The 27,033-nt window shown below is 31.6% G+C and overlaps 1 protein-coding gene across 7 annotated transcripts in view; it reads left to right on the plus strand.

Annotated features, from left to right (window-relative positions):
• Positions 1 to 27,033, plus strand: part of CEP290 (centrosomal protein 290) — an 81,999-nt gene that overhangs the window by 21,355 nt on the left and 33,611 nt on the right. For 6 of the 7 annotated variants that reach the window (XR_012510792.1, XM_074375316.1, XM_074375314.1 and 3 more), the window contains 17 exons: positions 278 to 378; positions 451 to 538; positions 1,557 to 1,669; positions 3,217 to 3,301; positions 4,041 to 4,183; positions 7,092 to 7,256; positions 7,645 to 7,794; positions 9,562 to 9,677; positions 10,915 to 11,017; positions 11,107 to 11,337; positions 14,275 to 14,448; positions 18,289 to 18,400; positions 21,590 to 21,795; positions 22,731 to 22,882; positions 24,375 to 24,486; positions 25,114 to 25,569; positions 26,349 to 26,513. Coding sequence is in view for 6 of the 7 variants with exons in the window: in XM_074375316.1 (XP_074231417.1) it covers positions 278 to 378; positions 451 to 538; positions 1,557 to 1,669; positions 3,217 to 3,301; positions 4,041 to 4,183; positions 7,092 to 7,256; positions 7,645 to 7,794; positions 9,562 to 9,677; positions 10,915 to 11,017; positions 11,107 to 11,337; positions 14,275 to 14,448; positions 18,289 to 18,400; positions 21,590 to 21,795; positions 22,731 to 22,882; positions 24,375 to 24,486; positions 25,114 to 25,569; positions 26,349 to 26,513 (2,672 nt within the window). In the remaining variant the exon portion in view is untranslated. Of the gene's footprint in view, positions 1 to 277; positions 379 to 450; positions 539 to 1,556; positions 1,670 to 1,783; positions 2,623 to 3,216; positions 3,302 to 4,040; positions 4,184 to 7,091; positions 7,257 to 7,644; positions 7,795 to 9,561; positions 9,678 to 10,914; positions 11,018 to 11,106; positions 11,338 to 14,274; positions 14,449 to 18,288; positions 18,401 to 21,589; positions 21,796 to 22,730; positions 22,883 to 24,374; positions 24,487 to 25,113; positions 25,570 to 26,348; positions 26,514 to 27,033 lie in introns of those variants that run through there. The other variant, XM_045514826.2, reaches the window with a different exon arrangement.

Below are 27,033 nucleotides of genomic sequence, written 5' to 3' on the forward strand. Positions count from 1 at the left end.
GTTTTATTCCAAAACTTCTGTTGTTAATACATTATAGTACCTCTGTGACAGTTCAACATGGAGAAAACAAATCATAATATTTCCATTAATAATTTTAGCTTGTAGTGTTACAGTTTGACTTTCTGAAAAATTCTTGTACAAAAGGTAACCCATTTTTCAGTGATGCTGACTAAATAGACTGTAACCTATTGCTTGATGATAACCAGTTGCTGTATGAAATTTTTGTAGTTTATTTGGATGTTAATAAGGTTTCAATCATAATTGCATTTTATTTTAGGCCTTGAACCGAAGACAATGATTGATTTAACCGAATTTAGAAATAGCAAAAGTTTAAAGCAGCAGCAGTACAGAGCTGAAAACCAGATTCTTTTGAAAGAGGCAAGTGCAGTAATCAGTTGGTTATTTTCTTGGTTGAAGTAAAGAAAAATACTAATAATTTACACTTTGTAGATTGAAAGTCTAGAAGAAGAACGACTTGATCTGAAGAAAAAAATTCGTCAAATGGCTCAAGAAAAAGGAAAAAGAACTGCAACTTCAGGTATACTCAGTTATTCCAAACCTTTAAAAGAACCAATGGAAAATGACTCGTCTGAATCTGAAATTTTTTGTTCTGTTCGAAATATTTTTACTATATGACTGTGGTTTTGCTACAAGTTTAATAAATGAAAATAATGGCCTGATGAAGGGTATATGAGTGTCATTGGGTTCAGTCCTAAATCTGAAACAGGTGAAAAAATAATAAAATAAATAAAAATAAGTGAACAAAAAACAATATTAAAAATCATGGACTCTTAAAAAATTTACAATGTAGTCTGTATTAATTTCTAAATAATCCCAATATGTTATAATTAGTAATGATAAAACTTAGTAGTTTCCATGTTAATATATATTATTGTTAATATTTTCCCTTAAGAGTTACGCATTGGAAGCATTCTTTTTACATTATTCTTTACTAAGTGAAAGTAATGTTTTACTGAGTAAAAATTAACTTTTTTTTGGTTTATATTACATAATGTAAAGAGAATAGTTGGTTTAGTTTTTTAATAGCTATTGCAATGCTTTTTTGTAAGAAGACCATAGAAAAGGAGGAATTTTTTTTTCCTAACTTGGCCCAAGTCCACAAGTGTCTATGAATAAAAGAAGGTTTTTTTCTGTTTTTTTCTTTTCTTTTCTTTCCTTTTTTAGCATTATGGTCTCTATAGTACATCAAAAAATTTCAAGAAAGGTAAAACTTCATAATTTATTAACCAGTTTAGTTGTTATTTGTGATTCTTGTCTACTTTTTTAACATGTGTCTTTTAACTATTTTAGTATTTATTCATAAGGGCAAAGAATGATAGAGAAGGTAAAGTTTGTATTCATTTCTCATTAATATCTTATTAAAAGTGAGCTAAATTAGGTGATTATATAGGCTACATGTGGATCAAAGATTTTGGAAATAATAATTCTACCTTTTGTTTGAGTTAAAACTTGATTCTAGTTCTTATGAATTAAAGTATTGGAATAATAGGAGAATTATTTTTATGTTTCAAATTTGTTAATTCTTTTATGTGTAGGATTAACTGTTGAGGACCTGAATCTAACTGAAAACTTTTCTCAGGAGCATAGAATGGGAGAAAGAAGATTTGATTTCATGAGTCTCAAAAATATGAGTGAAGCACAATCAAAGGTAAACATATTGTTATGGCAAAGAGAATAAAGAAAAATGTTATTATCAGTGCTTTCATTTCTGCCCTCATCTCATTTTAGACCTTGCTGCTTTTTATACTTGTTAAATAAAAAAAAAGTTTTATGTAAATAACCTGTTGATCCCAAGATTGATTAATGAGGCATTATTTACTCTGAATACAGATTAGGAGTTCAGATAAAGTAGAGCTGCTGCATAGGAGACCATCATCCAATATTCCACAGTCATATCAGAATGAGCCAGAAGAGAACATGACCATAGGATCATTATCAAGAATGTTACCTGAAATCCATCACAGTGTAGAAAGTGAAGTGGATCCTTCTGCCTCTTTAAGTAGACATTCTTCATCTCTACAAGTAAAAGATATTTCATCTCCAGAAACTATTACAATAAGGGAGATTTTTAAAGCACCCTGTCTACAATCTTTAAGAAATCTAGAATCATTAATCAGTACCTTTAGTAGGGAGAGTCGTGAAGAAATAAACGACTATTTATACTCTCTTTCTGATGACTCAATGAAGAAAGTGTCAAGAAGCCATCAGGCACTTGAAAAGACTAATTTCACACAAAAAAGTGCTGCATCTTTACAAGCCTTATCAACAGCTTCAGACTTAATGCAGAAGTTACCAGTTAGGCAAAAATCTGCAATATTTTGTCAACAAATTCATGATAATAGACCTGACTTGGGTAAATCACAAACAGCAACATCAGAAGATGAACAGGTTCACACCCAAATAAAATATGCTGATACCAATTTGAGAGAAGACGTAAGAAAAAGTGAGATACCCTTACAGATAGAGATTTTGAAAAGTAAACTTGAAGTTAGTGTTCCAGACCCTGTGCCTACGACTACACAGTCAAAATTATCTCAGATAGATCCACTGGAAAATCTTATAGAACAGTTACGGACAGAACTAGTATTTCTTACGTCTCAGGTGAGTTTTCTTCCAAATTACATTCCTGGGATTGCATTTTAATTCTTTTCTATTACTTCTCTAACAAAGTTCTATAAGTAGTAATTATAATAAGAATTTTTTTTTTCATGTTTGCACATTAACACTCATTTATACATATTCTGTTTTTTTTTTTAATCTAAAAATGCAATACATTTGAAATGAACTCATTGACTTGCCAAATGTATTAAATGTTTCTTTAGAATGAGGTCATAGCACAGGATTTATTGATCAAAGAAGCACAGATTAGAAATGCAGAAATAGAGCTTGAATGTCATAGAAACCAGGCAGAACAGGTAGTGTAAAGGCAGATCGTTAAAAGAGTTGATTGTGGTACTAAAGACAAAAACCTTTATTATTTGTTTGGCTTTTGCCTTGGGTGTCGTGGGGAGGGAGAAGGTGGGAAGAGGATCATTATCTGTTTTACCTTTTAGATTTTATTTTTTTTTATGACTGCTGCTATGTTTCTATAGCTTGTTTTGGGTGTGTGAAACCTCAATAAACTTTTTTTTTAACTTCAAAAGTCTAAATTATTGTTATTTTTTTAAAAATTGATTTTTTTAATGTTTTGTTTAGAATGAATTTCTTTCAAGAGAACTACTTGAAAAGGAAAGAGATTTAGAAAGAAGTAGAACAATAATAGCCAAATTTCAGAATAAATGTAAGTTACTATTCCTTATTTTTCTATACTTATTTATTTTATACTGAAAATTATAGGTTTGAAGGACTTTAATACATTCTGTTTTCTAGTCTGTTTTAGCCTTAGTTTCCTCTGTAATGTATAGACTTTTGTCTTTCCTTTATCTTGCTATATTCATCTTCAGAGAATGTTATTAACCTGAATTTTTTGTGATGATAAATAAGTCTATTTTTTCTCTTCTGTTCTCTTTTGAAAGTGAAGTTAGAAAAACCAGTTTAAAAGTTTATTTTATTTTAGTTTAGTTTAGTTTTTAAATGTCAGTGCCTTTTTATTTCTTTTTTTCCATTTTATGTTATTTATTTATTCATTTGGAGGGTAGGTGATTAGGTTTATTTATATATTTTTAATGGCAATACTGGAGATTGAACCCAGGATCTCATGCATGCTAAGCATGCACTCTACCACTAAGGTATACCTTCCTCCCTAAAAGACTTTTTTTAATATAAAGTGAAGGTAAAGTATACTCATGATTTATTCCTTTCAGCCATGAGATATATATGTATATGCACATAATTTAAACAGCTGTGAGATTTAACTCTACTGTTCACACATTGCACTTGCTGAATTTTGGGGGCATTTATTTATAGTTGCATTTTACCAATGGATAATTTTTACTGTATATGAAATATTTGCCATCTCCATAGAATAGTGTAAAATATAAAAAAGATTTATTCATTCACTGAGAAAAATGTCATTCTAGTAAAAGAATTAGTTGAAGAAAATAAGCAACTTGAAGAAGGTATGAAAGAAATATTGCAAGCTATTAAGGAAATGCAGAAAGATCCTGATGTTAAAGGAGGGGAAACGTCTCTAATTATTCCTAGTCTTGAAAGACTAGTTAATGTAAGTTATTTTTTTCATATGAATGGTTTTATTTTGTTGTTTCATCACTTTTAAGATGTTATTCCACTCTCTGTGGTCTGCGTAGTTTCTAATGAGACATTTGCTGTCATTTGAATCGTTTCCCTGTATGAAATACGTAGTTTTTCTCCGGCTGCTTTCAGAAAACTTTTTTTTGTTTGGTTTTCACTGGTTTGACTGTAATGCACCAAGGTGTATGTGTGTGTGTGTGTGTGTGTGTCTTGTCTGGGGTTTGCTGAGCTTCTGAATCTGTTTGCTTATTGCCACTCAGAATTGGGAAGTTTTCCACCATTACTTTCTCCAATTATTTTTGCTGACCCATTCTTCTGAGACTCAATGAAACATGTTAGGCCTTTTGATACTGTCCCATAGGTCCCTAAGGCTCTGTTCATTTTTGTTTGTTTATTTGTTTTGTTTTAGGCTCTGTTCATTTTTTCCCCTAATTTTTAATCTTTTTTCTCTCAATTGGATAATTACTCTTGATTTATCTTCACGTTCACTGATGCTCTCCTCTGTCATCTCCATTTTTCTGTTGTAAGGGTCAGCCTGAGACCTGGTAGAACTTTTACACAGAATTTGGAGCTCCCTTTTGCTGGCTCTTTTTTTTTTTTTTTTTTCTGGGATTCTCCTCTCACTTTCCTATGGCTTTGGGCTCTAACCTCTGGTTTTCTAGGCCGGAAGACAGGTCACTGTAACTGCAGCTTGCCCGCGCAGTAAAGCCTTAATTAGCAAATTCACTCCTTGCTGGTACTGTCTTCCAAGTTTCAAGTCCCTTCCAAAATTTGCTTGCTTCTGTTTTCTAGAACAAACATGTATGTAGTAGTTTTTTGTATTCACTTGTTAAATGTGGAAGGGTAGGTCTGTTAGGACCTTATGCCACAAGCCTAGAAGTGTAATAGAAGGTAATAAGAATATTTTAAATATCTAAAGAGTTAAACATTGCTACAAGAAAGATTTTAACCATCAAATGACATTCTATTTATACTTATCATATAGGGTCTTAAGAGTTCTGTAGTATTAATGAGAGTCTGTTATAACCTTGAATAAAATATACATTTTTAGATTCTTAATATTTAAATATGTCATTTACATAATCTGAACATATTTAACAGGCATTATTATACTATTATACTGTGATTGATTTGATTAGAAAAAAATTCTTATTATTCATTGAGTTGCCTATTTAATGATGACTAGTGAATCGTTGAATACTTTTTATTTTTTTAAAACAATACCATATTGCTACCAGAGAAGGAGAGTGATACTGGTATGTTAAAAAATTTCTGGGGCAAGAAAATGATTTGTCAAAATTTATGAAAACCATTTGATTCTCTTTATATGTTTGTTATTCATTCTGACTTTCCTTCTCTGGTTAGTGACTTTGTTTTGCCTCTGCAATTTTGAATATCTAAATGATTCTTCATGCTTTCTTATGTGAACATCTTTTGTCTATGATGCAACCCATTACTAATTCTGTATCTTAGAGCAAACTGTATTATACAAGGAAAACTACTTAGTGACCAAATAGAAGCAGAATGAATAGCTTAGAAAACCTGGACTTTTTCTGTTTCACTTGACAGCCTCTGACCGTCCCCGGAGTGCTGCTTCCATAGATTTCAATTGCTTCTGTTCTGGGTTGTTATTTTATTATTTTTTTCTTTTTTCTGATTGACGTGCCTTGTCTGATACTAACAAATAACTTAACGATACTTCCTCTAAGAAATCTTCGGAATCAGTTACACTTTGGATCAGATAATTTCAGTTTACACACTTCAATTCACTTTCTATTGCTACAGTATATTTTTCAGGTCCCCTAATCACCATCTAATTCAATCTCATTTTACCAAAGGCCGTAGAGTCAACATGGTGCTCTTTTTCAGCAAGACAGCTAACTAGACTACTTTGCCATCTGTCAGAGTATCTCCTCTGCCTACTTCTGTCTTTCTGCTATCCCCTTTGAATTAGTATAGCTTATTACTCCACGTAGTCTGTTCTGACCTCCTTGGGGTAAAGATTTGCTTTTACAAATCTACTGCCCTAAGTTAATCCCAGATCAACTTCCTGAGTAGATTACATGTGCTTTTACTCACCTTTCCTTCTTTATCTTCTGCCTTCATTTCTGTACAATTCTTTTAAAAGTCAAATATTTTATATGTATGTATTCTGTAGATGTATACATGGGTGTAGGTATATTTATGTATGCCATTGTTGGAGAATTAGGACCAGTGAATCCTCTTTGATAATATTTTAGTATTTGTCATATTATTTTTCCTTATCCAGCACTCTTAGATAATACTGTGTTATCATACTTTGCTTTTGTTATTATGTATGCTTCAACTGTGTGGAGAGGAAGCACTGAAAATTTACCTAATTGAGTGTAGTAGCTATTTCGTTCCTTTGCTCATGCTTTAAACTCAGGTGCTGTACAGTTTCAAAGTATTTACATATAAATTATCTCATTTTGACTATATAAAAATCTTGAGAAGTAGAAAGAGTTCTCTTCCTTAGAGATAAGGAAACTAAGGTAAGAAAACTAAGGTGTAAGGAATTTAAGTCACGTGCCCAGCTAGTAAGAGATTGGTTCAGATTTGGACTCCAGTCGTCTTATTACTGTCCAGTTGTTTTTCTGTTCTACCAGTCTGCTTGGATTAGCTAGATATTTGTTAATTGCTATAAGGAAGTGATTACTATGCTTAGCAATACTGATGTATTTAAACTCGAGTCTTAAAAATTTAAATTTATAAATAAGAAATAGATTTGGCGTATTTTATTACACATGGCAATGAGAATAGTAAAATGCTAAAATGTGAATTTTACTTAAAGGTAGATTATTTTACTATGATTTTGGTGTTTTTCTTCACATTTCTTCAATATAATCTGAATATATTAGGCTATAGAATCAAAGAATACAGAAGGAATATTTGATGCCAATCTGCATTTAAAAGCCCAAGTTGATCAACTTACTGGAAGGAATGAAGAATTAAGACAGGAACTCAGAGAATCTCGGAAGGAGGCTATAAATTACTCTCAGCAGTTAGCAAAAGCAAATTTAAAGGTGAGAATTGTATTAAATAAAAGAAAATGCTAAGCTTATGAACAAAAGTTTAATGTGAAACATTTGATTTTTTTTAAATGACTATTTTATGAGAAAATGTCCCTTGAATTAATTCTTTCAACATTAGGAAAGCTTCTGTTCAGATTTTTGCATAAAATATTAAGTGGAAAAATAAGTGCTTTATAATATAAAGGGCTACGGAAATTCTACATATATACATAGGCATTTCTAAGTAGAAACTAAAATATGATTTAATTAATTCTTAGCAAAGCATTCATCTACTTACTTTTTAAAGATATTCAGTAGGTGGTATAAATTACTGCTTTTAAATTTGTCTTTCTTTAGGTGTAAGAGATGTAATTCTCATTTCTGAACTGTTCATTTCCAGATAGATCATCTTGAAAAAGAGACCGGTCTTTTACGACAGTCAGAAGGATCAAATGTTGTTTTTAAAGGATTAGACTTACCTGACGGAATAGCACCATCTAGTGCCAGTATCATTAATTCTCAGAATGAATATTTAATACATATTTTACAGGTACTGAAAATTTTATATGTGAATAGCAAAAATAATTAATAGTATGTTTATAATTTAATCATCATGTATTCCTTTGAGTTCTTAGAATATTAACAGTGAGATATATTTTTTAAAATTTCATTTTAATATTTTTAATGGAGGCACTGGGGATTGAACCCAGGATCTCTTTCATGCTAAGCATGCACTATACCACTGAGCTATACCCACCCCCTGCCAAATATGTAACGGATTTTGTTGTTAGATGGAATGTTATGAATAAAAGCAATTTGTTCCACTCATCTGAATGAGAAGCATGCTGACACATCTTCATGTGTGCCATTCATATGAAATATGCTATTGACAGGTAGAATAACATGCAGGTGTTATAAGCTAATAATGTATAAATAAGATAAACCCTTATCTATTGCTGGTTGGAAAAGCAATTCAAGTGAATAAAGTCTGACACAGCTTTTTAGTGTAATGGTTAGAGTTGTTTTTTTTGTGTGTGTGTTAACTACAAGAAGAAACTTTTAAACAAAATTGTCCTTTATCTCTTTCTTCCCTTTACACTGTAAAGTGTTAGTTAATCCATTAGCAAATTAGAAAGGGCACTGCCTTCCCTGTGTTTCTCAGTTTTGCTGTTTATATTATGGTCATTATAAATGGCCTAATGGGAGATGCTTTTCATTCTTTCATTTGAAATGTGAATATCCACAACATCACATACATTGCAAATACCATTACAAAAATGTGTTCAGAACCAATGAAAATACATTTTTGATTATAATGACTGCTGTTTCTCCTAGATAGTCCATTTGAGAATATACTTGAGTTATGAATATCAAGTACTTGTATATGTATTTGTAAGTTACATTAACTAATCTTTTTTGAATATTGGAATTTGTACATTGTCAGGGAGGGACAACCTTAACTACTTACTAGAACATTAATTTATAAATCATCTTATATCATTACTTTTAAATTTAGCACTCTTCATGACTTTATTTTTCTCCAAGACAGGAACACTGTCAATAATATCAGCATGGCATTGTCATGTTGCTTGAGATAAGATTCATATTTGTTTTTTCATCGTTATATACAAAAACGCATGAGAAGCATTGTAGTAGATTAGAGAACATTAACTGGGAATCTGAAAACCTGTTAAGAGTGGCAAAACAGGTGCTGGACTCCCAAACCTAAGGCAGCATAGAGTGACGGAAGTAGCAAGGTCCTTGGAGTCAGACAGACCTGAACTTCAGTGTTGGATCTGTAAATACGTAAAGCACCTAGCCCCAGGCTTGGCATATGTGCTTAGGAAATGGTTACCAAGTGTGGTACTAATGAGTGTTTTAATGTTGAGTAAGTTACTTAATCCTTCTAAGTCTCAAGTTTCCTCATCTTCAAAATGAAGTAATTGGAAAGGATAATTTGGGTGGAGGTATGAATGTGTATGTTCACAAAAGGGTGTCTGGGGCTGAGTAGCTCGGTAACTCGGGGTCTGTTTGTAACTACTGTAGCTGATAATTTGTATGGTTACTGTAACTGTCATATATGATGAAAATAATTTTACCTATTTTATAGCACTTCTTTTTTACACATATTGCTTAATTCTGTATGCCTTAAACTAAGATGTTCAAAATAATCAGAGAAATGATCTATACTGCTTATGGATTTGCTGAATATTTTCTTTTATATATTTTTCTATAATCTTGTCAGAATATATTATACCTTCAGATTTAAAATGTATTCTGATGCTTTTTTTCTTCTAATTTCTAAACCAACTTTTAGGAACTAGAATATAAAGAAAATAAGTTAAAGAATTTAGAAGATTCTCTTGAAGACTATAACAGAAAATTTGCAGTAATTCGTCATCAACAAAGTTTATTATATAAAGAATATCTGAGGTATAGTTTTTAGCAAAACTTTATAAATATAATGGCTGCATATTCTTGTTAAAGATAAGTAACATAAAAATGTTTAAATATTTTTTCTTCATGCCTCTTCACCTTCATTTTATCTTAGTTCTTTATCTAAAAAGTCTATGATACCTTTTTCATAGGGTTATTATGAATCTTAAGTGAATTATGCAAAAATGCCCAGGTATGAGCATTTTATGAATTTTATGGCACATATGAACACTTTGTAAATACTATTAGCAACATTCTTCTTCATCACTGTCATCATTATTTATTATTTTCATAGGGAACTGACCTGTTTCTGCTTATTTCTGCCATCTCATCTGTACCAGTGGACTAATATCCTTAGTAATTAGAATACCTGATCAAGGTGATTTAAACACTAAGGCTGATTATTATCTGATCTAATAAGAAACCCAAAGCTAATTATAGGGTAGGTCGTATTTGGGAATATTATAGTGTAGTTTATATTATCTCCTATCATGGTTGTGAAATAGATGAAGGAGTTCAAGGAAGATGGAACCATCCCCATGGAAGAAGAAAGGGTTTTTTTTTTTCCACGTAACTTTTTATTTTTACATTAAAAATTTTTCCAGAGGCTTCTGGCAGATTTAGATCTAATTAGCTAGAATTGGATTAATAAGCTATACTAATTATTTGTTTAAATTTGAACCATTCAGTGGCAGAAAGAATGATGACACCGTAATGGTTTATGCCAAGCAGATTGCAGGTGACTATGAAATATCTTTTGGGTAGGCAACGGCGTCTTACCTAGCTTAAGTCTAATGATTTCTTACTTTGTTGGTATTCTAAATATTTCACAAGTATTAATACTCAAATTTAAGAGTAGAGTCAGAATATTGTGACTTGATTTCTAGAATTAGTTTGGGATATTGATTATTTTCCTAATTGTTTTCTGTTTTTTTGTTAATAAAATGTTTAAGATTCAGCTGCAGTTGTTAATAGTGTAACAGTTGTAGACTGATAATTCATAGAATAATGAAAATAATTTGATAAAGTAATTTCTTTACCTTGCATTTATTAAATGAAAACGTACCTTTGAGGATAAATCCTTTCAAATGGAATTTTGACTTCTTATATTATCAGATATTGAGTAGTTATGATTTATCTTGTTTTATGAAAACTTTAAATTTCCATAATCTAAAGCTGTCTCTTCCTATAGTTAAGTATTATATTAGGTTTACTGTGCTGTTATTTTTTTAAGTGAAAAGGAGACCTGGAAAACAGAATCTGAAACAATGAAAGAGGAAAAAAGAAAACTTGAGGATCAAATCCAACAAGATGCTATAAAAGTAAAAGAATATAATGTAAGTAAAAGCTTTTAAAGTCAATATACACTATTATACAAACTAAGATAGCTAGGTTCAACAAGTAATAAAAATGTGACTTTCTGCAGAATTTGCTCAGTGCTCTTCAGATGGATTCAGATGAAATGAAAAAAATACTCTCAGAAAACAGTAGAAAGATCACAGTCTTGCAAGTGAATGAAAAGTCACTCATAAGGCAATATACTACTTTAGTAGAAATGGAGAGACAACTTAGAAAAGAAAACGGGAAACAGAAGAATGAATTGATATCAATGGAGGCTGAAGTCGGTGAGAAAATTGGACGTTTGCAACGTTTTAAGGTACATCTGATTTTTTTGACTACGAAAATTTTCAAATTTTAAGAAGAAAGGATAGTATGATGAGTACCCATCACCTGAATTAATAGTTAACATTTATTAACATGCAGCTATAATTGCATCATCTGTTTTTTGTAGGACTACTTTAATTACAGACATTTCTCCCTTAAATATTTTAGTGTGCATCTCTTAAAAAAGTCTTTTTCTATTTATATAACCACAATGACTTTACCATGCTTAACAAAATTGACTGCAGTACCTTGTATTATCTAATGTCCAGACCATACACATTTCCTCAGTGTCCCAGGATCCAGTCAAGGACCCTGCATTGTATTTGAATGTTACATGTCACAAATCTTTTTAATACAGAATCCCCCCCGCCTTTTTTTTTCTCTCTGAAAAATATTGAATATTTATCTGATTATTTTCTAGCATAATTTTACTTCTTCCTCTATCAATTGTATTTTCTAAAACTTAACTCTGAAGCCTTTGTTATATTCAGGTTAAACATTTTTGGCAAGAATACTCTGTAAGTAATGCTTTGTACTTGCATCACTTCAAGAGATAGAATGTCTAGTAGTCCCATGTTTCATGCCTGATTACTTTATTAAGGGGGAGACAGCCATGTATCCCTATTATTAAGTGATTTATTTAACTCTTCAGTGATGTTTTGGTACCATTCAAATGACCAGTTCTTCATCAATTCTCTTAATGGTTTTAGCATCCACTTAATTGTTGTTGCTGACCCAGTTATTTCATTAGGAGTTGCAAAAATCATGATTTTCTAGTTATGTTCTCTACATTTATTAGCAGATATTCTTTTGTAAAATAAAGAGCTTTTCCTCATTAGCCCAAGCTCTTTGGTTTTCTTGAAGTATGGTTCTTACTTGAAAGGAAAGATAAAAGTTTCATTCTTTCCTTTTAATGACAGTTTTCAAAATACGTAATTGGTGTACTCTGCTTCTGCCTGTCCCCTCCCACCCGCTGCACCCTCCAGCTTTCTCTTTCTTAAGTATTGTAGCAGACTCACACACTTTTAAATAACTGTGTTTTAAGTCAGTTGGAGCCATTATTCTTTTGTTTCCACTTTGGCCAATGGGAGCCCTTTAAAGCTGTCTATTGTGTCCCTTTGACAGAAATCCATCATCTTTGAACCAGGCTGCAAAGCTTGGTTTGTTTTCTGGCACAACATGATGTCCAAGATTTATCTTGTGTACTTCTCTAAAGAGCCCTAGTTCTTTTTAGTGGAGACGGCACTTAGATACCACCGGTACAAGGTGTCATTTGCTCTTGAAGTATCACTGCTACTAGTCCCTTCCAGGAAACAAGTTAGGAAAATATGTATAGACTTAAACCATGAGTTCATATTATTATTTTCTATTCAAATTTAACATTTTAGGGTAAGTAAGTAGTTTGGAGTTTTTACTAACCTTTGATTCTGTGCCTTATATTTCTTTTTTTTTTAAACATGGAAATCTTCAATAAAATAACATTAAATCTAACATTAAAATAATTATTAGTTTTATACTACAATATTCATACATTAATTTGAAAATAATATTCTTATATTGGGATTAACAATAACAATAGCAGTGCTACCATATGTAGTTTAAAATTTCTTTACAGTTCTTATTTTCTTTAGAGTATCTCTCACTAAGGATATATAGTCGTGATAACATATTGTACAGTAATTTGTCTTTGTTTTTGTTTTTTAGTTTGTAAAGTCTTTATTCTTTTTTTAATGTTGTACAATAATTTGAAATAATGCTCCTGTTTGTGTCTAAATTTGCATGGGAACATATAGACAGAAAAATTCAAAGTAAAATTAAAATGAACTTGAGTTCCTTACCATCCCCTTTTAAATATAGTAATGGATGAAACTGTCATGCTAATAAACCTGTTTTCAGTGTGAAATGTTTTTGTCTTTATTTTTGTGTTAGATTTTGTAAAATATACTTTTGGGGTATTACAAGTAAGTATAGCTAGTATTTGAGATAGAATTGAAGAAAGAACTACAATTTTCTCCCTCTTCAACCTGTTGTTCAGCCTTTTGTTGTTGTTGTTACAACAATTGGAAAGCCAAAAAAAAAGGGATATTTTTAAGGATGGGGAACATAATCTCTCCCACTGCAAAGAAAAAGTGAAAGTGAATTCCAAGGGTTACTTATTTATATAGAGAAGTTGTCAAAATGAGATCTGAGCATTATTAGAAATATTTTCCCCTCATTACTATACTTCGGAATGAATTATAACCATAAATTCTTAATCTTTTTCACTTCATAAGTTTTGTTTTACACTCTTTGGATAATGTCTTTGAATAATGACTTTTTATGGCTCTGTAGCTAGAGTAGAACATGTACCAAGTAACTTAAAGGCTTTGATATTATTTGTTACAGATAACTATGATGCAGAGAAGCTTTTTCTTCTTAAATAATGTTTTCTTCTTGAGAACAAAATTTTTTCTTATATTTTTAAGCTAATCTGTGTAACTATAAATGAACAGCAATGGCTGAACTGTCAATGTTACCTATAGTAATGCTAATTTTGCCATTCAGCTGTCAAAAGACAAGTTTTTTTTTTAATTTTATGAATTTAGAAAAGCCATCCTTAGATACATTCTGAGTGATATGTTTTCTTGCTGGTGTATATTATGCTTTTCTCAAATTAATTGAATTTCATTAACTATGACAGGAGTTATAAAAGTATTCACTTTGTTTTTATTTTTATTATGATTAAAAATTTCCAAATAATATTATTTATTATGTGAAAGAAATTGATAATTATTGCAATATTTTTCCTTACATGAGAAATCTTATATATTTTTAAATGATTCTAAAACCAGTTTTCCTTCAGTTATATTATCTTATCCTTCTCAATAGTGGCTAATGCTTCACTAGAAAAAATATACCAACTTAACGCAGTGTATCCTTATTTACATAGGAAATGGCCTCTTTCAAGATTGCAGCACTCCAGAAAGTTATTGATAATAGTGTCTCTATGTCTGAACTAGAATTGGCCAATAAACAATACAATGAGCTGACTGCTAAGTACAGGGACATCTTGCAAAAAGATAATATGCTTGTTCAAAGAACAAATAACTTGGAACACCTAGAGGTAAGTGTGATCCTTAAACCCTGAGATATTAGCCATTCTTCTCTGGTGATATCTTACTGTAGGTGCAGAATGATTTCTGGATGACTTCCTCCAGGTCATCCTCCTCAGCCCACTTGCATGATTAAACTGAATCAAACCGCTTTCTGCCAGGCACTTAAAAAGAAAAAAGAACATGAAACAAGGTATTGTAATCAAAAGAGGAAGCATCATTAAGTACCCATTCCTTTCTCTTACCCCAGTGCAAATCATTTCCTCATCATCCGTAGTTTTTTGGGATGAATGTAGCCAAGAATGGATGAGGTATTGATTGCTCTTTCTGGACCATGGATGAACTCTGCAAATCCCTGTGCTTTCTAATTGTAGAGATAGAGTAGGATAGTGTATCATTAGTTCAATTCAAAGAATCTATGACTATGGCCCAGACCCTTTGTAGTTCTCTTCAGGCCACTTGACCTCCATACCTGTTACAGTAGGCAAAGCAAGCTCCCAAGTTTGTTTATCTTCTTCATAAAAATAAAAGCTTATGTCCTTTGGCTCATTCTCTTTTATGATCTTCTCATAGGACTGGAATGAGATCTAATTCTTTTGGCTCACAAGCTTACACTCGCTTAGGGCTACACATTCAGAAAACATTCTGAATAGCTTTCAATGACTCTTGCAAAATTATCTGAGTCATTATTTATTAATACTAACTAGAAATAATCATGATCAGTTTACTTATTATTTTGGCCAAAGAGAGATGATTGTGATAATTTTTATAGAAAATTCTGAATATTTAGGTGTGTTAAAATTTATTTTCTTTTTTCCCATCTTTCATGTCTGTTCTCCACTCTTCTTTAGCATTAGAAAATCCTAGGTAAGAAATCTGTAGATAACATATCAATGTGTAATTTTTAACTTTTAAAATTTATTTCTCCAGATAATATTTTTCATATTTACTAAAAACTTAAAAAAAAAGTGTATTTGTATTGTATCCCTTTCTCTCCTTTACTTCCTGCATCTCAGTTATAATTTTGAACATATATCTCTTCTGAATGACAGTGTCTTAGCTTTATTCTTTATTATCTTTATTGTAGTAGTTGTTACCCATATCCTTTTCTCCAGTGTTACATGCTCCTTACTACCACCAGAATGATAATTCTAAACACAGATCTGGCCATGTTTCTCCCTTGCTTAAAACCTCTCAAAAGCTGCCGGTCACTTAAAGAATAAGTGACTTTTGTGATTAGTCGCAGTTACCTTACGTCATTTCTTGTGGTATGCTACGGAGTTTCACAATTTATGTTTTGGAAACTGAGCTACCAGTTTTCTGCAACACAGTATTTTTTTTCTTACAGATATTCTTCTGTATGTGCAATTTTCTTTGTCTTGAAAGCCCTCCCCCCCCCCAAGTTTATCTGCTTAGGGAATTTCTATTATGTTTCAGAATTTTTTTCAGGCATTATCTCCTTTTCTGTAGCATCCTTTATAGAACTAACTCACTCCCTCTGTCTATATTAGTTCTATATCTTATAAATAGTTCTGCTGTTTATATCACATCATATCATATGTGTTTGTATGTCTGCCTCCCCCACAGTAATATAAGCCTCCTGGTATCAGGAACTCTACTTAATTCATTTTTATGGGTTTGGTACCTCCTGTTTGGCACAGAGTTAGAGTTAACAGATGTTAACCTCAGGGATTAATTAATAGTGTAGAGCTAGTCAAAAATCATCAGAATGGTGATTGAGAAATCATTGGTACCTTTTGAGAGTAAAGTTTCATGAGAATAAAGGTGATGAAAGTCAAATTTTACAGTATAAAATATAGAGTGAGTGGTAAGGAAATACAAAATCTGAGTGGGTGATAAGACAATAAAACCTGGAAATTTGATAATAGAAGAAAAGAGAAATAGATACATGTTGAGGTAGAATTAAGAGGATTTGCTGTGGGTTTTATTTTTTTTAGTTTAGTTTAGTTTTTTTTTTTTAAATAAAAGAGACCAGTGAAATTTGAGAGAATGAAGAAATAAAATTTAGCACTATAAAATTTAGGAAATAAAATTTAGGGAGGGAGTGATTGAATATCAGAGATAAGAATGGTAGTAAGTAAGAGTGCAATACCAGAGCAGGCTGATGAAAATGAGATCTGGTGCAAGACCACAGTTATCCTTTAATAGAATCTGGAAGTAAGAGAAAAATAAAGGGTAGCAAGGTATTTAAAACACCCTAAATCCTTTTTTGTTTTATTCTTATGAATTACAGTATCTAAAAACAGGGTTGTAATTGTGCACATTACCAGAAAGTCACATTTTATCCCCTTATCTTCCTTTTCACCATCAACATCCCCTGTTCTATTGTTTTTCGTAACACTTATTACTGACGTTGTGTTGTATATTGGCTTATTTTCCAATTATTCCACTGAAACAAACACAAGTTCTAGGATGGAGCTTGTTTACCATTGAAGTCCAGTGCTTAGAATACCAGGCATATGGTAGACGTTCTATTTGTTAAAATTAAGAATAAGTGAGCTTAAAATATTATACTTATGTATCAACCCCTACGTTTATGTCTCCAGCCTGACTTCTCAGAGCTCTGTCTACTGTATGGAATTACCTACTTTACAACTCATGTTTCAAGGAAATCTCAAGTTTAACATATCCAAATTGAATTCCTGGTGTCCTGATGTCTGTTTCTCTCATAGTTGTTCCTGTTTCTATATATGCCGCTATTATCTACTAAGTTAAAGCACATATCTTAGAGTTATTCTCTAGTCTTTCTCTTCCTTTGTCATTTTTTCCCCAAATGTAATTAACCTATGTGTTCTCTTTCCTCCGTCTTTACTGCTCTAACTGTAATCTAAGCTGGTGTCATCCCTCATCTGGATGGACCCTACAATATCTTCCTGACTGATTTCTCATTTTTCTATTTACCCCTTTATTTATTTGCCACATTTCATTCAGGATAGTTGTTTAAAACTTCTTCCTAAAATCTTTAAATGATTTCCTAGTGTGCATTAAGTTAAAATTCAGTTCCTTGTCTTGACATAATACCATGCCTTGCCTGGTATGGCCCCCTGTTCTCTCTCCAGTTTTATCCCTTTCCACTGCTCACTCTTATTGTTGCTCAGTGTGCTCAGACTCTTCCCACTTAGAGCGCCTGGGTTTACCTGCACATCAGTTCTCTCCATGACTAGTTTCTTGTTAGGACTGGCTTATTACCTTTGATTTCAGCTTAAATACCACTTCTTCAGTATTTAGATATGCTGCCTTTTATTATTCTTTGGTTTTGTGCTCTTTCTTTCTAGATATTGATGTTTTTAGTGAATTTTTTTGTTTGCTTATCTGTTTACAGCCTGATGCCTTCCACACTCTCCCCAACTCCTACTACACACATACCCACAGACACCAAATGGTGAGGCCGATGAAGGCCAGAATTTTGTCTTTTTCTTTTCATCATAAGCATCCAGCACCTGTCACTAATGGTGTGGTAGGGATACTCAGTAACTGTATGAATGAGGGAGGTAAGCACTGGTTTGTGATGGTTGTGAAACTCTTGAGTATTCCAGCTTGGCCAGAATGAATATCACAGAAGTCAACAGTTCAGGGCCACATGTTGAATATACTAGATTTTGATGATTATTTTTAAGTAATATTTTATATATGTGCGTGTATATACAACATATATGTATGTGTGTGTATATATATATGTATTACATGTACAAGAGCTTCTCATTTTATTAAAAAGAAAACCCACTAGATTGTGAGCTTTAAGAGATTATTATATAAAGTTAAGACAATGTCACTTCTGTGGTATTAGTCTGAACTGCAGGTAGTTTGTCAGTGATGTTTGTTTTATTCAGTGTGAAAATGCATCCCTAAAAGAACAAGTGGAGTCTATAAATAAAGAGCTGGAGATTACCAAGGAAAAACTTCACACTGTTGAACAAGCCTGGGAACAAGAAAGTAAATTAGGTAAGTACTGTGACTCTGAGAATATAAAATGATGAAGATCTAATAGTGAATATTTTTCATTTAAAGTTCCTTTTCTATACCAGATGAAAAGGAAGTATTTTGATAAAAATGAACTCTTTGCCTAACAGCTTAATTTAGCAGGCAGTTGATGAATAATATCTTGTGCTAATCTTTACCAAAATTTGGTTTTTAGTTATTAGATTTGTTTCTAATGAAATAATATGTGTTAAAAATTTTTGACTAAGCATTTAGCTATATTGAACTATTTAACAATTGAGACTGGTGATAATTTTGAAATATCTGTATTTTAATGATAATATTATGACTTCTTTCACTATGTGTAAAGTAATATTACAAATATATCATTTGATATTTTTCAATTAAAAATATCACCAAAAAACATAAAAAATTGGAAATAATTTATATTGCCCATAGTTCCACTACTATATTATCTTTTTTTTGTATTCCCTTCAAACACTTACGTATTTTATATACTTTAAATTATAATAAACATTATATGCTGTATTTATTTAGTAGATATCAAAATATTTCATGTTTTGTTCATCATACTTATAAATATTTATGCAGTATTTTACTGTTTGAGTGATTTACATTAGCTTTTCTTATTTTTGCTGTTGCTCTTAGTACTGAAATGAATGTCTTCATGTATATCTAACAGAGATATTATTATCTCAAAGGGTATTAAAATATTTGTGGCTTCTGCTAGGATTTTCCATATTAGTTTTTCAAATGACTTTCCTAGTTCACAACATTTGAATAATCTTATCTCGCTTTCATTTTGCTTTATAATTTTCAAATAAATTTGCTCCTGTGGATAAGGTGTTTTAAATTTGTTTGTTTTCTCAGCCATAGAGCTCTAATGCTATTCAAGGTTTCTGTTACTATTGAATTGGTAACTAAGACATATGATTTAAAGAGGCTTAACTTTGAGAAGTCTAAAATAAGCTACTTTTAGAAATATAATTTTTAATTCATTAAGAGATTAAAAGTGAACTTTCATGTGGCTCTTACCTGAAAGAAGAGACCTTTTTAACTTAGAAAAGAGTATTATATACAGTTTTAGTATGTTCTTTGTTCATTTTACCATATGTCTCTTTAATGAGTGCTAACTTCATTATAGAAATTTCTTAATTTTCAGATACCTTCATCTTTCCCATACATGGCTATGTATCACTGAAGTTTTAAAAGCTTTTCTTATTTCTTGTTGCTCTTATATCTTTGTTTAAAAGTGTCACTTTACTAGCTTTTTTCATGTAGGAATTGATCGGTGTTGGACTCTTTGTTACCTTCTCTCTAGGAACACTCCAAACTCAGGAACGTAACAGATGGCTAGTCCACTGCAACCCCTGTGCTGTGCCTCTCTTCATTGTCAGAGTTTAGCACAAAATAAAATCAAGAAAAGGTTTTATGTTCTTTGTAGATTTATATTTATATTTAGTACACTTTTTTTTCTTTTTTCTGGTGCTTAGAGTTGCCCGAATGAGTCTTTATTCAGTAATGGACTGTTTACTAACACTTTTAGCTTCTTTCGGTAATCTGTTACTATTAGTTATTTGATCACTGCTTACAGCAGCTATTCTAAAATTGTGTACTATTTAAAGATACATACAGAACAAAAAGAGGTACTTCTTAAAACTGAGGCAGACACCAAAATATTTTTCTTTGGTTGGTTGGTTTCAAAAATAATCTATTTCTTTGAGCGAACTCAGGTATAAAACTCAAGCTTGTGAAGCTGGATGAATAGGAGGGGGCCTTATGGGTGTTACAGAAGACTATTTACAAGGTGTATCACTGCTTTAGTTCCTTAAAATAATTGACTTCCCTGAACATAGATTAACTGACTCTCAAATACAAAATGCTTTACCAAAGTTTGTGTTTTTCCTTGAGCATGTCTGTCCTGCAAAGCAAAATGTTAGTTTTCTCTTCTCAAAAAATGATTAAGTGACTAATGACAGTATTACATGATGCCTTTTCATGGTAAATTGGGGACTTTTCATTCTCTTCTCATTTAACCACAAACTTTTGTATCCAAAGACAAGCTATACACCAATACATATGAGATTAGGTTATAATAACTAATAAAATAATTTAAAATATTTGACATTAGATGTATACAAAGGCCAGATAATAATCAGGATTAAGGAAGATATTTGGTGGAATTCCTAAATCACATGGCTTCAGATTTTACTTTTCAGCTTGACTCTGTGAGACTTTAAAAACAAAGTTATTGCACTTACAGTCACAAAGTAGTGTCTCCTCACTGTATTGCTTCTTGTATAGTTTATCTCCTTTCAGTTAACAAAATATATTTATTTACCCTTTTTAAAAAAACAATTTGCCCTTTTTTGATTGTCTGCATATGACACCTCCTACACTGCATCCTACAGTACACTGTTACATTGTTATTTCAACACAGGCATATCTTGGGCATACTGCAAGTTCTGCTCCATGTCGCCACAATAAAGCAAATATTGCCGTGAATGAGTTCCACAAATTTTTTGGTTTCTTGGTGCGTATAAAAGTTATGTTTACATTATACTGTAGTCTGTTACTGTGCAATAGCATTATGTCTAAAAAAACCCAACACACATACCTTAATTTGTAACTACCTTATTGCTAAAAAGTGCTAACCATCATCTGAGCTTTCAGCTTGTTTAAGTTGTAGCATCAAAGATCACTGATCGCAGATCATCATGACAAATATAATAATTTTGGAAAAATTTGAAATATTGTGAGACTTACCAACATGACAGAAACATGAAGTGAGCAAATGCTGTTGGCAAAATGGCACCAATAAACTTACTAAACTCAGGGTTGTTGCCCTAGACCTTCAATTTAAATAAAAACAAGAACAAACAAAAAACCTGTAGTATCTGCAAAGCTCTGTAAAGCAAAGCGCAATAAAATGTGGTATGCCTGTTATCCTATGAAGAATAATTTCTCTTATCATTTGATGAAGAATATAAGTTCCAGAGGGATTAAATGGAATAGGCAGCATGCAGATTAGAAGTAATAGAGTTAAGATTAGAATCCAAGTCTGTCATGATTCAGAATACTCATGTGTTTTCCATGGAACCAGATTGCCTCCGTCTATACAATGTCTAAAATATGTGAAATAAAATTTTGATAAGAACAGCATGAGATTGACTATACTGTTGTTGCATTTAGGAAATGAATCTAACCTGGAAAAGGCAAAGAAATCAATAACCAACAGTGAGATTGTTTCTATTTCCAAAAAAATCACTATGCTGGAGATGAAGGAATTAAATGAAAGGCAGCGGGCTGAACATTCTCAAAAAATGTACGAACATGTGAAGACTTCGTTAAAGCAAATGGAGGAACGTAATTTTGAATTGGAAACCAAATTTGCTGAGGTTTGATACAGTTTTTATCATGCAGTTAGAGAGTAGAGAATTAGTCATGGTAGACATAGTATTATTGTTAAGAGGTTTATTTGTAACTCTGAAGTAGCATGTTAATATAGTGCTTGAGTTTCATGTAGTAGATAAATTATGTGTTTTAAAATCTGAAATGTTTAAAAAGAAAGCAGATACTACTGTGATTGAGTTCTTATTTCTCACCAGTATTGCATTACTAGATTTAATGTGCAAAAAGATGTCATTTGCTTAATAATGAAATTACCACCACTATTCATTTAACAATCATTGAGTGCCTATTATATGTGAGACACCGTGTGGAAACTGGGGTTACAGCACAAAATAAAATAGACAGTAATTGCTGCTCTCAGGGACTTCATTCTAATAGGAATTTTTAGACTTTTTTTTGATATGGTCAGAATTATTACATTGGCTGTCAATAAATATAGTTTGCAAATATTCAACAATTTATGATGAAGTAGCACTCTTTCAATCTTTGTTTACCTAGAGAATTAGTATATTTTTCAAAGCATTTATGTCATTGTGTTTATTTTACCTGAATCATTAAATAAGTATTAATAAGATTTTATTAACTAGTTAGACTTATTTATAGATGATATCACTGAAGTAAAATATAAGGAGTATATGGCATTTCAAGCAAGTTGAGGATATCAGAGATTCAGATATTAGTAGATTGTGAGTTGACTAATATAAATGACTTTTGGTGGTTTTGTGTATAATTAGAGTTTTCATAATTTGTTCCTGGTTCTTCCTTCCATTACCCTCTTCAGTCTATTCTTAATACTTCACACCTAATTCAGTGTTTGGACTGATGCAAAGTAAAGAGGGCTGCAGTACTCTGTAAAATATTGTAAAAGAAAAATCTTGCCAAAAACTGATGTTTCTGAACATTTTTTGTTACTTTTTCTTAGCTTACCAAAATCAATTTGGAAGCACAGAAAGTGGAACAGATGTTAAGAGATGAATTAGCTGACAGCGTGAGCAAGGCAGTAAGTGATGCTGATAGGCAACGGATTCTAGAATTAGAGAAGAGCGAAATGGAACTGAAAGTGGAAGTGTCAAAGTAAGTAGATGCACACTTTTCAGTCATTTGATTAATATGTCTATTCTAGTTATGCTTAAGAGGTAATTACACTGGTAAAGGTGTAATGTCCTTACTTATTGATCTTAGTTTCTTTTTATAAGAATAGAGTTGAATAATATAACTTCTCAAGATTTACATTTTTCAGAGTCCAGGAATAGTATTATAGAAAGAACTGAACTTGGAATCAAGACCCTATGAGATCCAGTGTTTCCACATACTAGTATTTTTTTGGATGGAAGCATTGTAGCCGTTTAATTTATTTAAACTTAAGTTAACTTATTAAGGGAGTAATACTATACCTTCTTATTTCATAAGGTTGCTATAAACATAAGGAAAATTTCAGAGTTTGATTTAGTTTACATTTATTGGGTAGCTACTATATACTTTGCTAGATATTGACTCATCTAATTAAACTTAATGACCCTGAAATAACTGTCATTTTCATTTTACATGTGGGAACAGTTTATTCTCTTAGAATTCAAAATGTATATAAGGAGGAACTACTGTGTGCCAGGTAGATGCTGTGTACCAGCTCTCCTTTGTCACTGTGTTGTTTCATCAGAAAAGTATTGAGGATCCCTGAGTTGATCAGTCAAGCACAAATAATTAGTAAAAAGGGTTTATGGCAGTCATTCCCAGCCCTTTTCACTCTGAAGGCCTCCTTTTTTAATCCTTCCTCTTATTTCATGATCCTCACCTTTCGAAATAAACTAATTTATAATTATTTATTTTGTTATATTTTACCTCGCCAAAACTTAGATAAGTGCAATGAGTTTCTAATCAATATGAGGAAACCTGACTTATCTGTTACACTGGACTAAAATTATTCCAGCCCAAAGTAAAAATGCATTTTACTTTACCTGTTTAATCTTATCACAGAAGTCATATAGGAAATTTAGTAACTTACTATCATGCTCCCACCTTTTTTTGTAATTATAGTAAATGTATAATCTCTTCTGCACATTTCTGGTAACTTGTAAATTAAAGCAAATCAGAACATTAGTTGATCTAGGGAACCTGGGAATTTTAAATTTGTGTGATCTTAACTGTACAATTGTATCAAGTAAGCATACTTAATACCCTATTCTTGCTATACCATATCATGGTAAGAAGGATCTCATGAAAAAAAGTGTGAGAGAGGAGTACTTTGGCCATATACATTGGAAAATGCTGTAAATGTAGAGATGGAGATAGTTTTTTACTTTAGACCTTCTCAGAGCATTTAATGTATGAATCTTCAAGGGGAAAGAATGTTAGGAATGGAGGGTTTTTTTTTATAGAACACTTGTCAACCTCTCATGGAAGTTTCATGAAACAGTTCAGGAAATTTTGCTTTAGGATTTCATTTCATTCCAAGAAGAGATGCTGCAAACTAATGGTTTTACCAAGGGTCTAGAAATTTTGAAATTCTGATATTTATTTACATAGAAAATGTACCTGATCATATCTGAAGTATCTTACCACTTCCTAGATTGAAAGAGATTTCTGATATCGCCAAAAGGCAAGTTGAAATTTTGAATGCACAGCAACAGTCCAGGGAAAAGGAAGTAGAGTCCATCAGAATGCAGCTGTTAGACTATCAGGTATGTGTGATATTGGCTCTTCTAGGTGGATTCTTTTCTTTTTTCCCAAATGTATGTTGGAGATTGGGATGGTTTTGTAGTTTTAATCAGAGGGCATATCAAATAGTGGCTCCTGTTCTTGTTCATTGTAACTCGAACAGAAAACCTCTTTAATTGGAAATTCCATTTATAACATAGAAAAGCATTTAAATACGTACAGATGCATTGTGCTGGCTGCTGATCAAAGCTCAGACAGTGAGGAGAAATATAAGTCTTTCATAACAATATTTTCTCTTGCATTTCTATGTAGTTTCTCACATATTCTCATATAAAATTTTTTAGGATAAAAAACCCACATTGTCCACATTAGTACTGTATTAGTGTTGCTATTTACATATGAAAGTTAAAAAGTAATAATATTCCAGCTGTTACTTGATTAGATGCCAGATACAGATTTTAAATGAATTTGATTCTAGGTCTTTTTCTTCACTTCTTCGGTGATTTGTGTTAAAGCAAGGTTAGATGTTTGTAGAATTTCATGTAGCACTCTGTTTTAAATTTTATTTAGTAAATTGTGATTTGAAATCCATGATATGTTTCATTGGGAAAACTTGAAACTTACTATAAACATGTATTTTTTTGTATCAGGCACAGTCTGATGAAAAGACACTAATTGCCAAGCTGCACCAACACATTGTCTCTCTTCAAGTTAGTGAGGCTACTGCTCTTGGTAAGTTGGAGTCGGCTACATCTAAGCTGCAGAAGGTTGAGGCCCATAATTTGCGCTTAGAGCAGAAACTTGATGAAAAAGAACAAGCTCTCTATTATGCCCGTTTGGAGGGGAGAAACAGAGCAAAACACCTGCGCCAGACAATTCAGTCTCTACGGCGACAGTTCAGTGGGGCTTTACCCTTGGCGCAGCAGGAAAAGTTCTCTAAAACAATGATTCAGCTACAAAATGACAAACTTAAGATAATGCAAGAAATGCAGAATTCTCAACAAGAATATAGAAAGATGAAGAACAAAACACTGGAGCTGGAATTAAAGTTAAAGGGACTGGAAGAGTTAATAAGCACTTTGAAGGATGCCAGGGGAGCCCAAAAGGTAAATCATTGATTTTAAGTTCAGTATTGTCAAAAGAGTTTCATGATAATTTTAAGCTAGTGTGTGCCTATATGAAAAATGCTTAATATATGACCAAAATTCCCATTATTAAATTAGATTTTATAAATTAGGAGTTTGGGCTATTTGAATGTCTATTTGTAAATAAAATGAGACTCTTAAGCAATGGTTTCAGAAGAAATGCTTAGATTGTACGATATCAAAGAATTTTAAACACTACAGAAAAGTTTATATATTAAATACTAATTATAATTATTATTAAATATTGTAGTAGTTGAATTCTACTCTTGGAAATTATTCTTTTAAAAATTATTTACAAGTAGAAGGCCTACTTTTTTAAGTATAATTTATTTTTATCCTCATTTGGAAGAAATTAAATGAAAAATAATTATTTTGGAAGTAAATTTTTTTTCTCTAGGCTAAAAATATTTAGGACTTTTATTTTTGAAAGTAAAACTATTGTTGCAAATAAATACATACACTAAAGACTCAATAAATATATGAAAGTAAATGAATAAATGAAAGTGAATATTAGTAATATCCATTCCAACATAATTTGAAAATATTTTATGTTAGGATTCCATGTAATAGAAAAGTCTAAGAAAACTCTAAGTAGACTTTTCCTTGTGGCTCCCTCAAGGATAATTTTATATCTTATTTTATTATAAAATCTTTGTTAATTTGAATTGAAATCATTTCAGTGGGGAAATACATTATTTGTATGGAATTTACATTTGTATGTATAATTTATAAATCTTTAGGTAATCACTTGGCATACAAAAATAGAAGAACTCCGTCTTCAAGAGCTTAAACTCAATCGAGAATTAGTCAAAGATAAAGAAGAAATAAAATATTTGAATAATATGATTTCTGAATATGAGCATACAATCAGTAGTCTGGAAGAAGAAATTGTGCAGCAGAATAAGGTTTTATTTTATATTTATTTTGGTGTTTTGTTGCTAAGATCTTAAACGTAACATTACATAGATGACCACATTATTTTCCTAATTGAATGTGGCTCTTGATCTTGTTGTTATAAAATATTGTTTCTTGTTTTTTTTAACTATTCTAAAAATACATGTTCATTTATTTAGTTGCAATTGTAATCTTAAAAGGAATAATTAATAAGCAAACCTATTTGGTAAGTTAATTTTTATTTCAGTTATTAGTTACTTGACTTTTCAGCCACATGTTTCTACTGGCTCTCACTGATGGAGTAGGAGAAGGCAGCTTGGTGTAGAATAAAGCACATACGCTTTGGAGGCAGATGAAATTCACTGAACACATACTTGCCTCAGAAGTTTTGTTATTCCTTCTACTTAGATTATTTTTACCCCAGATACCTGTATGGTTTATCCTTTCACTGCCTTCTGGCCTTAGCTCAAATGTCTAACCTTCTCAGGGAAACCTTAACTAGCCATCCAATATACAACAGTAATTCTTACC

This window comes from Camelus bactrianus, chromosome 12, assembly GCF_048773025.1.
Source record: "Camelus bactrianus isolate YW-2024 breed Bactrian camel chromosome 12, ASM4877302v1, whole genome shotgun sequence".
Lineage (NCBI taxonomy): Eukaryota > Metazoa > Chordata > Mammalia > Artiodactyla > Camelidae > Camelus > Camelus bactrianus.